This window comes from Leptidea sinapis, chromosome 1 (genome assembly GCF_905404315.1).
Source record: "Leptidea sinapis chromosome 1, ilLepSina1.1, whole genome shotgun sequence".
Classification (NCBI taxonomy): domain Eukaryota; kingdom Metazoa; phylum Arthropoda; class Insecta; order Lepidoptera; family Pieridae; genus Leptidea; species Leptidea sinapis.
In genome coordinates this window covers 31905548-31922508 of record NC_066265.1, presented here as the reverse complement: position 1 = coordinate 31922508, position 16961 = coordinate 31905548, and the positions used below count along the sequence as shown (strand labels likewise).

General features: G+C 36.1%; 2 protein-coding genes across 6 annotated transcripts in view; one reads left to right on the top strand and one right to left on the bottom strand.

Moving 5' to 3' along the window:
• LOC126979545 (paxillin) overlaps positions 1–11363 on the top strand; it is an 86804-nt gene extending 75441 nt beyond the window's left edge. For 4 of the 5 annotated variants that reach the window (XM_050829185.1, XM_050829112.1, XM_050828942.1 and 1 more), the window contains exons 6-9: positions 1507–1731; positions 1797–1970; positions 2043–2273; positions 6896–11363. In XM_050829185.1, coding sequence (XP_050685142.1) covers positions 1507–1731; positions 1797–1970; positions 2043–2273; positions 6896–7162 — 897 coding nt within the window. In that variant the 3' untranslated portion in view covers positions 7163–11363. Of the gene's footprint in view, positions 1–1506; positions 1732–1796; positions 1971–2042; positions 2274–2369; positions 2742–6895 lie in introns of those variants that run through there. The other variant, XM_050829269.1, reaches the window with a different exon arrangement.
• A 3251-nt stretch (positions 11364–14614) lies between these two features.
• LOC126966042 (X-box-binding protein 1) lies at positions 14615–16769 on the bottom strand. The gene is made up of 3 exons (XM_050809947.1): positions 16417–16769; positions 15687–16097; positions 14615–15399 (listed from the first exon to the last, which is right to left on the bottom strand). The coding sequence occupies exons 1-3, from the start codon at positions 16563–16565 to the stop codon at positions 15306–15308; spliced, it is 654 nt and encodes a 217-aa protein (XP_050665904.1). The 5' UTR covers positions 16566–16769; the 3' UTR covers positions 14615–15305.
• Positions 16770–16961: the final 192 nt, after the last annotated feature.

Genomic DNA, 16961 nt, shown 5'->3' with positions numbered 1-16961 from the left:
GACGAGCGCAGTTGTGGTGCCGCTCAGAATTTCTGGGTTTTTCAAGAATCCTGAGTGGCACTGCATTGTAATGGGCAGGGCGTATCAATTACCACCAGCTGAACGTGCTGCTCGTCTCGTCCCTTATTATCATAAAAAAAAGTCTCTGAAACACTGATCGATGAAAGTGATTTTACAAGTTATGACATTTAGAAAACTTTAATAAGGCACTTTAAGCCTAGTGAAAAAGTTCAACAACGTGTTAATTCTTGATATATGTGTCTAGAAGAGATATATATGTCTAGAAAATCTATGTTTATGTTAGAATATAAACAATTGCAATTGTTTTTAACATATTAAGATGAACAAAGATAGTACTTAATTAGTTTTTCGTTAATAAATCAAACACTAGGTTATTATATTTAAGGAATTTTGACTACATAATAATTTAACAATGTATATATATAAATTTTTTGAAATAATTCTGAATCTAATGTTTAAGAACCTTGGCAAGAATTAATATGTTTTTGAACTTGTGGACTAACTAGCTTGTTTTACGCCAGCTCTAGGAATGAACAAATGAATTCAAATAATATTTATAGCATTTTTAGTTGTGCAATATTCAAATATTCTTATTGGAACGTTAGCAACAAGATCAACATTAAATACAAGGTCGATAATTGTTGCCAGGTCGGAGATAGAAGAATATTTATAACAAATTCAGTACACTTCACACGGAACTGAATGTTTACCTCTTCATTCATAAAATTATAACGTATTTACTCCGTAAATTTGCATGCACTGTGGATTGGATTATACGAATATTATAACTACTACATGTAGTCTTATAGCTTAATTTTGTCTCTTGCTTACTTTAATAGTATCTAAATGATTTTCATGAAATTATCTCAATACTATATAAAAATTAACTAATTAATAGCTTGCTTAGCGGATTCATAATAATGTTTTAATTAAGTTAAATAATTTTGAGTAAACTACTAAGCACAGCATTTTGTCATTTTTGTCATTTTGCCATTGTCAAATATAAGTACTACTAATGTGTATGGTATGAAGATATAAATTAGGAATATAGGAGTTCTAACTAACTAACGTTTAGTAACATACGTAGATGAGTCACGTTTAAAATGTAACATAGCTGTCATGGCCACCGCGGCACACTGCACTAGAGAACATATTCCGTTTATTATAATATTTACTAGTCGCCTTTCTTGGGCCACGGCTATTTCCAGCCCGGCCGCCACTCCAGCGGTGCCGCCGTCTCTCTCGCGCCTGCGAACGCGAGCTAAAGATAGTGTCGACATTACATCACTGGCCCAGTGGGGCGGGGAGCATATAATATTAGAGTTGATAGACAAACATTTGACTCGAGCCGCATTCGCCTTCGCCACCCTACACCAGTCGGTTCCCTTCCGTACGTTACCGCAACTAGTCCAACTTTCAACAGACACTTGTATTCACACAGCTTTGAAACCTTGAAAGTCGTTACGAGTCTACGTTGTGTTTCAGGTGAGCAGCGCTACAGCTTCGACTGTGCCCCAGGGTAACGCGGGCACTCACGTTTATTGTGAGAAACGCGCTTGGGAGGAAAAATACCGCAGCAACCCGAGGCAGCCCGAACCCGCGTCACTGGAACATATGCTTGGATCCCTCCGAGCAGATATGAGTCGCCAAGGAGTCCAAACCCCCCAGAAGGGATGTTGCAACGCTTGCGAGAAGCCAATCGTCGGACAGGTGCTTAACAGAACAGATTGTGATTGTCGTGTTATTGGCGTGAGTGAACGAGATGTTTGTTTTAGGTGATCACCGCGTTGGGACGAACTTGGCATCCGGAGCACTTTACGTGCGCTCACTGCAATCAGGAATTGGGGACTAGGAACTTCTTCGAGCGTGACGGTAAACCTTACTGTGAACCGGACTACCACAACCTCTTCTCACCTAGATGCGCATACTGCAATGGACCAATTCTGGACGTTAGTGGCTCTATACATTCAAGCATTCACCGGAAGTTAGTCACATTACTGATCGGCTTTTGTGTTTGACAGAAATGCGTGACCGCGCTGGAGAAAACATGGCACACAGAGCATTTCTTCTGTGCTCAATGTGGCCAGCAGTTCGGCGAAGATGGTTTCCACGAGAGAGACGGGAAACCATACTGCAGAGCTGACTACTTTGATATGTTCGCACCGAAATGCGGAGGTTGTAGCAAACCAATCATGGAGAACTACATCTCTGCCTTAAACACTCAGTGGCATCCAGATTGCTTCGTGTGCAAGGTTCGTTTATATAAAAATATATGTTTATATCCAGCATTTACGCCAGGCTAAGTATGTAGGAAATGTATTTAATCTGTGTTTCTTGATTTACTACAGGACTGCCAAAATGCTGTAAAGGGTAAGACGTTTTATGCGATGGAAGGTAAACCAGTATGTCCAAAATGCGTCGGCGTTGATGACGAAGAATAATGTATGACTCTGAATGATCCCAAATCTACAAGGAATGCTCTCCCCCTTTTTTTTCAGCTATGAAAGGCTTATTAAGCCCAAGACAGTATTGAAAACACACACCACACAAACACACTAAACAACCCTATGCACATGTATTTTAGTATTATAGCTAAAATGATGGAAATACTATTGGACAAATTATTTTTGTATTGTTATTGTAATTGTATTGTTAAGATTTATAATAAAGTTAAAAATAAAAAAATAAAAAATAAAACAAAACAAAAACACAAAATTTTATACATTGTCTTAAAGCCGCACCCGTTGAGTGCGTGCGAGAACTGCGTACATTACACGCACGCCTGTCTCAAGGTCAACTGCGTACGCGCAACGATAATGAACTTATAAAAGCGTCGTACCTGTCGGTTGAAGCTATGAAAACTTGAATGGGGTCAAGTGCTAGGCGTATAGGGTTTCCCAGCCGCGTATGTGCGGCTATTAATACTAATATGACGTCGCATGCGTAGCCACACCGCCTGATGTAAATGAGTGTTAATAGGCCAATGGATTGAAATCTATTTGTAAACTGCACCTCGAAACTGTCGCTACGCGATGCAGTAAACTGTATTTTTAATCTGCTAAAACACTTACATTTACAAAACTATTACAATAGGTACCTAATAAACAGAATTAAATTGTACTAAGTTATACAGGAATAATAATAATTTCAAATTTCAAATTCAAATATTTTTATTCAAAAAAGGTTTGAAAATCACTTATTGAACATCAAAAACTATCACCCATTTAAAATAGGTTGCCCCAGGCCTTAGAATGACGGGCGCAAAAAACAAACCAGGCTTGTTTTGGATAATAATTAAGAGATAAAAATTCATTCAAACTATTTGCAGTTTCATGCACTTCTATAAACTACAACAGCTATATCACACGAACATTTTTGGTAAAATATTCTGCTTGATTTAAATGTAGGGGAAATAAAATTAAAATATTACCACCGTAACATAATATAGTCTGAAAAAGAAATTTTCACATTCAATTTTATTATTATTTTTATTACTTTTTTATTAGAAGTACGGCTACCAAATATACTCTATTTTAATTTTTTAGTTTGTTAATATTTTAAAAAATAACCACACTCTTTTTTTATTAAATCTGTATTCTGTACTCTTATTATTATCTAGTGTTCGTTGGAATCAGACATACTTTACTTCTTCTAGGAAGAGTTGGCAACCGTAGATAGAAGGGTCTGTAACAGAAAAGTGTTGAGCCTTAGTTAAAAGAGATTTCTATTAACATAATAAAATATATTAATATTTACTACAGTGATATAGATAGGTGGTCTGTTGAAATAAATATTGTATCTGTATTTGAAAATTGATAATTGGAATACATCCAGAATACATTAAAAACATGAAAAGATAATTCGGCAAAATAAGATAGTTCAATGATATAACTATATTATAACGTTACAGAAATAGGTACAACATTATTATATCGGTAATTAAATTAACTAATATATTTATTTCATTTGATCCTGGGGTTGTGGATGTCAATATTGACACACTTTTTTACACAAATTATCTTGCTCCAAATTAGGCATATAGCCTGCGTTATGGGTTGCAAGACAACAATATCTTTAATACAATATACTTACACAAAACTTAAACATACACAAACATACATATAAACATCCATGACTCGGAAACAAACATCCATATTCATCATATAAATGCTTGCAACTACCGGGATTCGAACCCGGGACCCTTAGCTTAGTAGGTAGGATCGCTAACCACCACTCGGCTATACAGATCGTCAGGTCGTGGGCGGTGTCCTAACCACTTCCCATCATGTGAGATCTTGCTCGTTTGCCCCCTCTTAAAAAAAACTTTAAAACGTAAAGCGGCCTGTGGAGCAAAAGATTGAACCGTAGACTCATACTACGGTGCCCCCGGTTCGATCCTCGTCTGCGACGTACCAATGTGTGTTCGGTTTTCGAATTCATATGTACATTCGTCGTTTTATAAAGTCAGCGACGCTCTTGTGATTCCTCAGGTGTTACAAAAGAGTATAGGCCAGGGTGATCACTTTCTATCAGGAGATTCGGGTCTCCTCCTCTTCCATAAAAAAACATGCTTCACACTTAAAGACATAAAAGGCATTTATTTTCTCAAAATTGATTCCTTTAGAATTCTTTTTTATGTCATTTCTAATACACTAGATACTACTACTACCGCTTAGGAAACAAATGTTGTCAATATTTCTAAAACTGCAATTATTTTAATATTTATGTATCTAATTTCTGCACCGTAGTACCAAATTTCATCTTTTAAAAGTAAATAAGTTAATGGAACCTTTAATAAAACAAAAAATATCTAACAATAGTAGTTACTTAATGGGTCACCAGGGCTATAGAAAATCAGCGCTGTGTTGATATTATACCAACGTAGCATGACGCTGAGTGAGCTCCTTTTAATAACAATAACTGCTACACAGTACTTTTAAATTACGATAATTCCTATAATATTTTACATATACTTGTTTTTTTTTTGTCATTTGTATTATTTTTGTGTTATTAGTTCTTAATTTTTTTTTACCTCTGTAAGTTATTTTTTACGTTTATTAGTCTGTATGGTTTGTGTTTGCTATTAATAAGGTTTTCATTCCTTCATTCATTCATTCAAATGGCGCCCTGAGAAAGAACAAGAGGCGCAAGAAACTCTCCCAGCATTCTTATATCTTTGCGCTCTTTTTAATCAAATATACGTTATTGTACTGTCATTGCTATAGCTATAAACTTATTTAAAACGCCAATGCTGAGATCTATAGAGCTTATACTTTGCTCAGACTATACTTAGCTGAGTGTGATCGCAAACTTGGCCTTTACATTGGGCTCTCTTAGCTAAAGCTCAGAATAATCTCAGCTGTCAATCGTAGCTTGAACTCAGCTGAGTTTTACTCGCTTTATAGATCCAAGCCTAAAGTTACTTAAGGTAGTCGCGTTTCGAAATTGTTTAATAATTTTTTTTCATATATTTTTTTTCATATTCATTCATTTATTTGTCAATAAACGGTGGTCGAAATTTGGTCTTTTTCAAAACTTTTAAATGCCAATATTAATTATATACTTAATTTTATATTTATAACAAAAATGATAATAAGATAACTAATTAAAGGTTGGTTCGTTCAATAAGGGCGTACAAAAGACAATATTGCTATCTATGTCTTGATTAAGATCTTATGCGGGCGCAGCAACTAACATCCAAAATGCACCCGAAAAACTCACAGATATCCTTTATATAGAAATGGGGCAGTAAGTTTTGAATGTCAATTTAGATTAATCGTGCCTTCTGTGTGGATATTTACCCCCTTATTCATAATAGTCTGCTAACTTAAAGCATTGCTAATTCGCACTCTGTTTTCTTCTATTGACCTAAGTCAGAATGAGAATAAACACTCCTTAGCGGCTGTTTAAAGTTAGCGGACCATTATGAATAAGGGGGTAAGTACCTGCATTTCCATTATTAAAAAAGATTCCCTCTTGAAATATTTTGAAAATGAAAAATAATGCTTTATTTAGTTCATCCTAACGAAGGATCAGATGAATTGACGATTATCTGGATTGGTATCTATTTTTGATTTTACCTGTATTAGATACTGCTTTTATATACCTGTATATTGTATGTACCTGTGGAAACAAATTATGTCCCATATATTTTATATAGTCTAAATGATTTGAAATTATTAAAGGTCAGTTTTTGTTGTAGTTGCATATAATGTTTCTTTTTTACGAAACTAAGGCACGAGACGAGCAGGACGTTCAGCTGTTGGTAATTGATACGAGCGATCAAAAATTATGAGCGGCACTACAGCTGCGCTCGTCACCTTGAGACAATAGTTGTTAAGTCTCTGGGCAAATCCCAGTAATTTCACTAGCTACGGCGCCCTTCAGACGGCAACACAGTAATAATAATATTGACACACTTTTTACACAAATTATCTTGCCCCCAAGTTAAGCATATATAGCCTGTGTTATGGGTACAAGACAATGATATATTTAATACAATATACTTACTTAAACATACATAAAGTCATTTAAACATCCATGACTCGGAAACAAACATCCATATTCATCATATTAATGCTTGCACCTACCGGGATTCGAACCCGGGACCTCTAGCTTAGTAGGTAGGATCGCTAACCACTCGGCTTTACAGGTCGTCAATGCAAAGGTAATGCTTACACATTACTGCTTCACGGCAGAAATAGGCGCTGTTGTCAAAGGAGCCTAAAGGAGCCTCCCACTAGTGTGGGATGTGTACATTGCATTTTAATACATTACTTTATGTTAATGTGGTGGCAAAGCGAGTTGTTGATAGATACAAAGTTCAGCGAAGCAATTTAAACATTGGTATCCATAATATTGTATATCTTTCCAGGAGTGTCGCGAGCCCTTCCACGGCGGTTCGTTCTTCGAGCACGAAGGACAGCCATATTGCGAGACACATTACCACGGGAAACGCGGCTCGCTTTGCGCCGGATGTCACAAACCAATCGCCGGTCGCTGCATCACCGCAATGTTCAGGAAGTTCCATCCCGAGCATTTCGTATGCGCGTTCTGTCTCAGACAACTAAATAAGGGAACGTTCAAGGAACAAAACGATAAACCCTATTGCCACGGCTGTTTCGATAAACTTTTCGGTTAAGACCGATAGATGGCGCTGAAACTGATATGGCGCCATGCACAGATTAATTAAACTATGAATGTTGTGTCTTTATGGAAGATATCTGTGGTACTAATAATTATTATTGATGAACTTCGTTGTTATGAATTCTTAAGTCGCGTATTAGATAGTGACATTTCAAGTAGGCAATGAATGTGATGTGATCAAATTAGCGTTTTTACTAAAATTCTAAATTTAGTTAGAGACAAATCTTCTTTATAACGTATGGACTAATCTATCTAGTTTTGAATATTTATTGAAATCGATAAAAAATAATTATGTCATTAGTTTGTATTTAAATATTTTATTACTCCCAAAATAGTTATTTATGGTTAGGCTCTTAGGTGCATAAGGAAGTAACGCTTATAAATAATTTAGATTAAGTAAACTCCATTGTGTCTGTTATCTTTGTTCTCAAATGAGCTCTAAGCCGTCAGTGATAAGGTTGTTTTTAGGTTGATCTTCCATTAGTTGAAGCCCGTTGTATATTTTATTTCTCCTTTACACGTATTGATAAGTGACTGTATGAGGATGTAGAGTGCCAAAATATTAACTGGTGCATCTCACGGTTCTGACAGATTAGCCGTTAGATAAATAATTTACCTTTTTATTAAGCCTAATGTTTTGTGTGCCTAATTATTATACAAATGATTTAAGTTTTCTTTAGTGTGCCTAATTATTATATTAATATAATTTGTGCCATCTTTGCGTCAGCGCAGACCGAACTGCAAAATGCTCCCGCATGGTCGACCAAAATGTTTACCGCTCGAGCATGCAGGCGGCATGCTCGACAATGCGCGAGCCATCTGTTATATATCTGTTAAATATGGTCTGGGTTGCCGGCGGCGGGTGTGCTTCATCAGTTTGATGCCAAACTGATCAACTTTTCTTCGTCCATGTTCGTAGGTTCCGTTCCGTAGGTTGATAGTCATACGTCCGAACGGTTTCCTCGCTGCGGCAACACTGACTGACTGATGCTCGCGCTCGCGCATGTAGAATGCATACTCGAACACGCAGTCGGCTTGCTCGAGCATCAAATTTGCATCAAAACGTGTATTCAATTTTGCGAAGTATGATAATAATCATAAGATATTTTTTTCAATAATCTCAGTAATTGCTCTGCTCTGCTCTGCTCTTTGTGTGCGCTGACCCTTTAACATTGTTATAAACATTTAATAATTGTGAAAAGAAAAACTACTACTAGACTTGGACTAGTTTCTAATAGAACAATGGCCGCCTTTATTGGCAAAGCAGATTGTGCCCACTTGCAATGTTTTCGACCTTTTTGAAAATCTCGGCAGTATGCCGAAATGATGATTCGGCACGAATGAAGTATTATTTGAGTTTATAGCGAACAGACAGATAGTTTTATAATAAGTAGTGATTATAATCATCAAAGATTATGAACAGAAAATTGTGACGATTTCTTTTTTTTAATTCTGCCATAAGTCGATATTGAATTTTCACTTCAAAAATTAAATTATAATAAACAATGTATTTAATAAACTTTAAATGACAGAGTTGTCAGTTGTCATACAGTACTGTATAGCACAAGAACATGGCGCGATAAAGAAATTTCACGACAACTATGGAATTAATAATGGATATTTTATGTAAAACAATCACTGGCAAATTATGATGAGCGAACCAAGTTGAAAAACTCAGTCGCGTACGTTTTGAAATTAGATTTCTAATTTTGTTATAATAAATTTGTATTTTGGGTCATTTTATAACTTGACTTAGAGTTACGTATTTGAAGTGTGATTTGTACGCATTTGAAATCTTCCTGAAAGCCAAATAGGTACCTACATATGCAATAAAAAGATTAGAAAACCCAAACAGAAGCACAATATAAAGACTGATATTGTTTTAATATTTTCAAAACATGTTTTCGCATAGAGGGATATATTAATTTGTTCGTTTTTAGTAAATTGATTTTTTGGCGTTTCGGCCAATATGACTAGACTCCAAAGCCATGAAAATAGTCGTGTCCGCATGCATGTTCTCAATTCAAAATGTTTCCAACATTAATAGGTAAGTTATTAGCTAGACCACGATCTAATGACACATCATTTAGAAAATTTAACTCGTGTACCCATTTCTATGTTTATTCTGTAAAAAACGCGGGATTTCATTGAACTATTAATAGATTAGGTATTTGATAATGTAGTTATTAATAATAATGTAGGTAATAAGTTCTAGTAGAAACTCTACACAAATACCTAATATTTATTAATAATATACTTAGCCACGAACAACTACATGTCAGCTTTTATAGTTATTTTTGTTGTGTAATAAGGGGTTTCAAGTACGAATGTGGGTTTATATAATATGATAATAGTATCAAATGAGCGTTTAAATACTTCATTATCAATACTTAATCTACACTCAGAATTTGAATCGTCTAAAAGATTCTGAAAGTTAGCTTACTGCAAACATTAAAACAGCCAGTCCTAGTAGTAACCTAATATCATCCATTACTGATTATATACAAATAAACTAAGTATTAATGAAAGAATTATTTATTTTAGTAGTAATTTACATTTTGTATAGTGCAATTATTAAAATTGACTTGAATATAATGTTCAATTGCAGCGTTTAAAATATCTGGCGGTTGTTATGAAATTCAGTACAACATTACAACACTCGTTTGGATGATGTAATGGTTATTAGGACATTGGGTGTTTTAATGTTGGCAATAAGCTAATTGTTTCAGAATCTTTAATAGAGAATTTAAAGCATGGGTGTAGATTAAATTGTTTACGATGTTCACTAAAGTCAAAGTGGAAACTAATCTGTCAAATTTCGCATGAATATTACATAGATTATAATGACAAAAGCTGGTACCATTCGAAAAAATATTAAACAAATAAATTTGCTATATCGAGATGTCTTTAATTCTATTATCGCATTTAATTTGCTTTTCTTTTTTATGGTTCATCAGTATGTAGCTACTGTATTTAGTTTAAAATTTAATGACTATTATTGCTTGCCTGCTGATAATATTGATAACACGTTACAAGTTTTAAACTACGTGTACACTGTACATTATGTAAGTACCTTATATTGTTTATTTATTAACACGGCTTTACTCTCGGTTTATCGGTGTGGGTACCGACTAGTGTCGGACCATTCGCAGGTCTTTCATCAGGGTGAGTGTAGTGGGTTCGCGATTACATCCCGTCTCTTACTGCGGATTTGTGCATAAATATGTGTCGTTCGCGAATGATCCAAAAGGCCCGGGTCGCGAGACCCACGCAATCGACCCGTCTCCGTAGCAAAAGTGATTTGTTCCATTGCAAATCGGTATTCGTATTTAGGCATGTTCCATACACAAAATATTATAATGTACTAGTTCGGTGTACTTGACGGAAATCGACCCCATGGTTGGTCTGTCTAGTAGATAAATTGTCTAAATGTTTCATTCAATCAACATTCATAGTAATGTGTTAAATTAAGTTGTTGATACAAGTATATGTGTTTTCAAGCTCGTTTGTCGATTAAACTTCTGCCCGGTCCTTGAGCTCTAAGAATTTTGAACCTTATTTGCCTTAAATTATTGCTTATAACATAACTTATTATAAGCAAGAAGAAAACGGCTACCAACCCTCATTGATCAAAGTGTGTACCGAGGTATACCTATTATTTGATTGTTAAATTGTATATCTATTACTTAAAAGTTAGTTTTGAGTTTTTTAGGAGGTACATTAAAATGTCTCTTATGACGTATCAGTCCTTCTATGACCGAAAGTGAAAGAGGGAATGCCAGGACAGATTATAGGAAATTCATTGTGTTGCTCTAAGACCGCTTTCGCACTACGTCCGATCCGATCCAAACCCGTGAAAATACGGTTCGGTGTAGTCATATACTATTTCTAACGGTTGACGGAAAGAAATCGGATAGCGGAAGCCCGATGTAGTGCGTAATAAACTACCATAAAAATAGTTCTACGGCTACTTCGGACCGTGTTTTCACGGATACCGATCGAACGTAAAGCGAAAGCGCTCTTAGTATACATTTTATTAAGTATATTTATGTATGTTTCTTGGTAATTGTGGAACCGTGAGATTTTATTGTGTTTACATATTATGAGTTAAATTAACAGCCATTTTAACATGTTTTATGTATAATTTTTGTAAGAAACAATTTATAGAATCTGTAACAAATATATTTTATGTTTTATTATGGAGTTTCTTTTTACCCCTCAGCCGGTTTTCAGAACAGTGGACTTTCATTAAAGATGTTCTACTGAGTTCAAGTAGATATGTGGAACGCGCGGCCCCGAATAATTAGAACATCCCTATTAGGGTTGATTCATGTCCGCTTAGCCCGAGACGCGTGCATCGATCACATCTACGAACAATCTTTGATCGATCTTTATTGGTCTTAGCCTTCTTTTGATATATATAAAAGGGGGCAAACGGGCAAGAGGCTCACGGGATGAGGAGAGGTGAGGCAACCACCCATGGACATCCGCAACATCAGGTGTCAAGAGATGCGTTGCCGGCCTTTAAGGTGGGAGTATGCTCTTTTCTTGAAGGTCCCTAAGTCGTATCAGTTCGGGAAATCCGCAGCCGGTAATTGATTCCACAAAGTGGCTGTGCGAGGCAAAAAATTCTTGCATAACGTCAACGTAATGCGGATGGTACTTTGCACGTAATGTCCGGTGGTGGAATTCGGCCGCTGGAATCAACCCGAACAGCTCCTCTGACAACTCCCCGTGATAAATGCGGTAGAAGATGCAGAGAGAACCCACATCTCTACGCAACGCCAATGAATCAAGCCGATCGGAGATGACTTGATCGTCGAGGATTCCAGCCGCTCTTCGTTGTACCTATGTGGTCAAATGGAAGAAGCTGGTACTGGGGTGCACCCGCCCAGAGGTGAGAACAGTAGCTTCGCTAATATCAGATTTGTGACACACATAGCTTTTACTTTAAATAATATCTACCTTTTGTTCAATAAAAACAGTCACTAAACAATTTAAACACCAACAGGACCAACAACTCTAACTTTTATCTATATCATTATTTACGTAATATCTTATTTAAACGTAAGCTATCATTACAGTTTACGAAATCTAGCTTTATTTTTATGTTGAAAGAAGTTCTCTGTTCTCGTTACCTAAATACAGACTTAACACTTTATCTATTCCTGAATTGTTACAGTCGTGTGTTGAACTTGCACTTACCTACTGGTGAATCAAAGATTACCGATGCTGAATTCGTATTCGTAGCGTGCCAATTACCTACAAGTCGGTACAGCAAAAGGTATAGTATATTTGCTAACATTCGTGTAAATTCAATGATCTGTTTTTTATGATTTCTAATAATAGCACCAGGCGATTTTATAATTTCATAATTTAAAATTCCAAAAAACGATTTAAATTAAAAAATATGAATATTATTGTAGGTGTTATAATATTATTATATTAGTGAATTCTTGTAGGAATCATGTTTTTAGATAGGCACTGGTCAAAATAGTTAAAATGGTCCTGGTGAAAAATACTAAATTGATGAGAACACCTATACAAACTTCATACATAATAATATGTGCGCAACTGAGAATCGATTTACCCTGCCCCTATAACGAACCAGCTAGAAAGTTTCACGAGTAGGTATAATCGATAAAACCCATTAATTATTCCTTATCAGTAAAAGTCTTACAACCAATACTTCCTTTAGTCGATAAAATATTATACCTACATACCTAGCATGCATATTTTCAAATGGTTGTAAATTAGCATAGGTAAGTAATTGTTTTTGTAGAGGTATTCAACGCAGGATGAAATGTTTTAAAATTATATAGGTACGTAGTTACCTACTGTCGAACTATATGATAAATACTTACTTAGCTATGTATAGGATTAATATAGTTTAGCGATACTTACCTTCTCATCTAGATATACAGGTTAACCACAAAAAAAAATTTGTCGTATCCCCGCTCTTCGACAACATTACTCTTAATGATTCGCCTAGTAGGTGTCAGCAATTCTGCGGTCATCTGGAACACAAGACCATATTTTTGGCCTCGAAGAAACTGTGGGACATCAATACAGCGAAATACGCGCAATAAATAATCTAGCGCTCTATATGAGACAGGTCCGCCTTCGTACCACACGCTGCAAAGTTATCTGAACTCTCATCATCTTCATGTGTGATTGTTTTTTAAAAAGGGGGGCAAACGCACAAGAGACTCACGTAGCTAATGGGAAGTGGTGATGCAACCGTCCATGGACATCTGCAATACTTTGGTGAAGGAATATGCGTTGCCAACCATCAAGTTGGGAGTATGTTCTAAGCTTAAAGGTCCTTAACTCGTATCGGTTCGGAAAAAACCGCGGCCGGTACTTGAATCCACAAAGTCGCTGTGCGAAACAAGAAATTCCTTGCAAACCGCGCAGTTGTAGAATGCCAGACGTCAAAATTGTGTGGGTGGAATTCGTTTTTTGGTAGCACATCTCCCAGAGAACCCACTTCTATATACAATGACAGAGAATCAAGCCGATCGGAGACTTGACCGTCGATAATTCGGGTGATGTGTGACGACAAGGTACATATCAAACTTTGGAATGAACTTCCAGTTTGGTAGAAAAAAAAGTATTTTAATGTAGTTTGCAAAGTATTCCTAGTGCTATACAATATGAGTACCATCAAACAAAAGCTTGTCCATACCGCCAGCACCACTAGGGTGCTTCATTGGAATTGCATGTGTGGGCAGTGGTGAACTTTCCAACAGGTGGCTCATCAGGGTCGACAAAGGTAACGTGAGTGAGGTCGATGGTCTTCCAGCACCATAAAAAGATATACTTTATATATTTACAAATAAATAACAGGATGGTGGCAAATGAGCTACTTTCAGTTTATTTTTTAAGAAAATAAGGGACGAGACGAACAGTATGTTCAGCTGATGATAATTGATACGCCCTGCCCATTACAATACAGTGCCTGACAGGATTCATGAAAAACCCAAAAATTCTGAGTGGCACTACAACTGCGCTCGTCACCTTGAGACAAAAGATGTTAAGTCTCATTTGCCCAGTAATTTCACTAGCCCCGGCGTCCTTCAGACCGAAACACAGTAATGTTTACACATTACTGCTTCACGGCAGAAATAGGCACTGTTGTGGTACTCACAATCCAGCCGGCATCCTGTGCAAAGGAGCCTCCCTCTTCAGGAATATTTAACAGAATATTAATTTATTGGTATGGATTGCATGCTAAGCCAATCAAAACTGATGAGCTAGGGAATTTTTTTGAACAATCAAGATAACAATAAATTATTTACCTTGAACTAATTTTATATAAAATATAGCCCCCAACACTACATAATTTATAAATAACATAATAATTATACAGAAAAACAAATTGATAAATAATATTGTATTCAATAAAATTGGCCCAATTCAGAAGTACATGAATAAAAAACATAAATAGATACATCACTTTATTTACAGCACTTATAATATACATCCCTACACTAAATTACACTTACAAATGAAACAAGCATCTTAACAATAAATAAAATATATTATGAATAATTTGTCATTCAACTTATTATTATAACAATCTTAGCCTAATCAGTCTTTGGTGATTAATTACAGAATACATCCCTATGCTAATCCAGGGAATAATTCTGAGAAAGATTCGCACCAAAAATCTGACAGGTCCAAAGATTCAGATTCACTTAATGGTGATGCTAATGATTCATAACCTAAATCTGAGCTGAAATTTGTATGAGATGGTGAAAGGCCTAGATTTTCTTCAATTGATTTGGGTGATAAGGTCAAAGGAGATAACAATTTCATATCACATTCTAAAGTAATGTCGAAACAGTGGTCAGTTAATGTATTGAAGTCAGTCTGTAGTTCATTTGGGACCACTTCCAATTCATCTGGGATCATTTCTGGTTTATCTGGGATTATTTCCTCTACCACTTGCTCCTCACAGGGCACTTCAATTGTTACACAATCATTAGCTTCATAGCTAGCATAAAATATATCTCCTTTGTCACCATTTTCTTCTTTTATATCAACATCTGTAACTTCAATGCTAGGGTAGGGATGTGCATATGAATGCTGTTCAAGTATCCTATTGACATCATGTTTCATGTTGATCTCACTATCTACGATTGCACTTCCACTGGATTCCACATGCTTTGATGTGGTCCCCACCACTTCAGCTGCTTCAGAGCATTCTCTATTTTGCCAGACTGATTCCTATAAAGAAAACAAACACCAAATCTTAATCTAGTATAAGGAGTAAGCCCTTTGTATGATTCATTCTAATTATAAAATTGTATGAAAATAATTGACTGTTTTATTTGATTAGTTAATATTATATAATTAAATATTTCCAAAATGTTCATTTGATAAATATACATAACAGGAAATCTAGATAATATTTGAACACTTTGTTTATTACATGACTTTATTATGTATTGCATCATACATATTTTACTCAGAGTAATATATAAATACTTTATAAAATACAGGCAAGTACATACATCTTTAGGCGATTCTGAAGAACCTGCATCAATTTCTTTGAGGAGGGAGTCTGCAAGTTGATGGAGGGTGTCAAGGTATTCATCAGACTCGAGGTGTGCGAGGATGTCTGTGAGAGAAGACACATCGCTACCAGCAGGCGAGCCGCGTGGATCGCCGACGGAGGCCCCTCCTTCTGCTGAGGTCGAGACGCCGCTGGTCTCGGGGCTTCCGCGACGGTCCGCGCCGCTGCTTCACTGCGTAGTGTTGCATTTTCACTCAACAAACGCTCATTCATAGCTTTCAAATTCTCCACCTCTTTAATCAAACGATCATTGACATCCATAAACTGTTGTATCTTGGTCTCCATCTCGTCCATCCTGGCTTTTTTGCGATCACGGGAAGTCTGCGCCGCGACTCGGTTTTTCAACTTCCTGCATGACAAAATACCGATTTAATAAATTGCCTGAGCAATTTGCGCATGTGAATTAGCAAAATAGCAATGTAATAGGAAGAAATAATAAAGTGGCCTTGAATTACAATACAAAAAGAAAATATTTTTATTAAGGAATAAACATCATTATTGAAGAATGTCTTATAATTTTATCATTATAATAAATAATTATATTAAGATTGTAAATTGTAAGTAAAATAGTTTAGATTTTTAGGTCAATAAATATTGTACAGACCGCTGACACGCCGACAAAAACAAAGATAAGATAATGACTCAGACTGCAGGCACATTGCACTTACTTTCGCTGCATCTTCTCTTCCCACGACAAGTGGTCGAGCCGTCGCTTCCTTGAAGGTGGAGCTGGGGAAACATCCACGACGACCTGGGAATCCCCATTGTCCACCCTCAAGTAGTTGTTAGGTACGGTGATAATAATCGGTGCGCTCATATTGATTGAGGCCTTCACGAATATTCACTAACACTGAGCTCGTACCACTATTCCTAATAATTCAATGATGGCATGCTCACATTAACTTTAGTGCGATTAGGCAAACGTTAGAAAATAGTTCTTTGATATTGCATCACATCCAATTGAAATCTCACGTTACGCATTCTTGACTTCACTTCAGAAACTAATTAATTTGTACTTTTCTCGAAATTGTGTACGTGCTTTTCTGGGATTGGTCAATATCATTCATGTTGGCAATTGGCATTACGTTAAATGTCTCGTTAACTGTCAAATATGTCAATTGTATGACGTTTAACTTTCACAGAATATCCTCACAGACTAACTCACTTCACAGCTTCTTCACTATGCTCACGTATTTCTGTCCGTCAAGCAGTA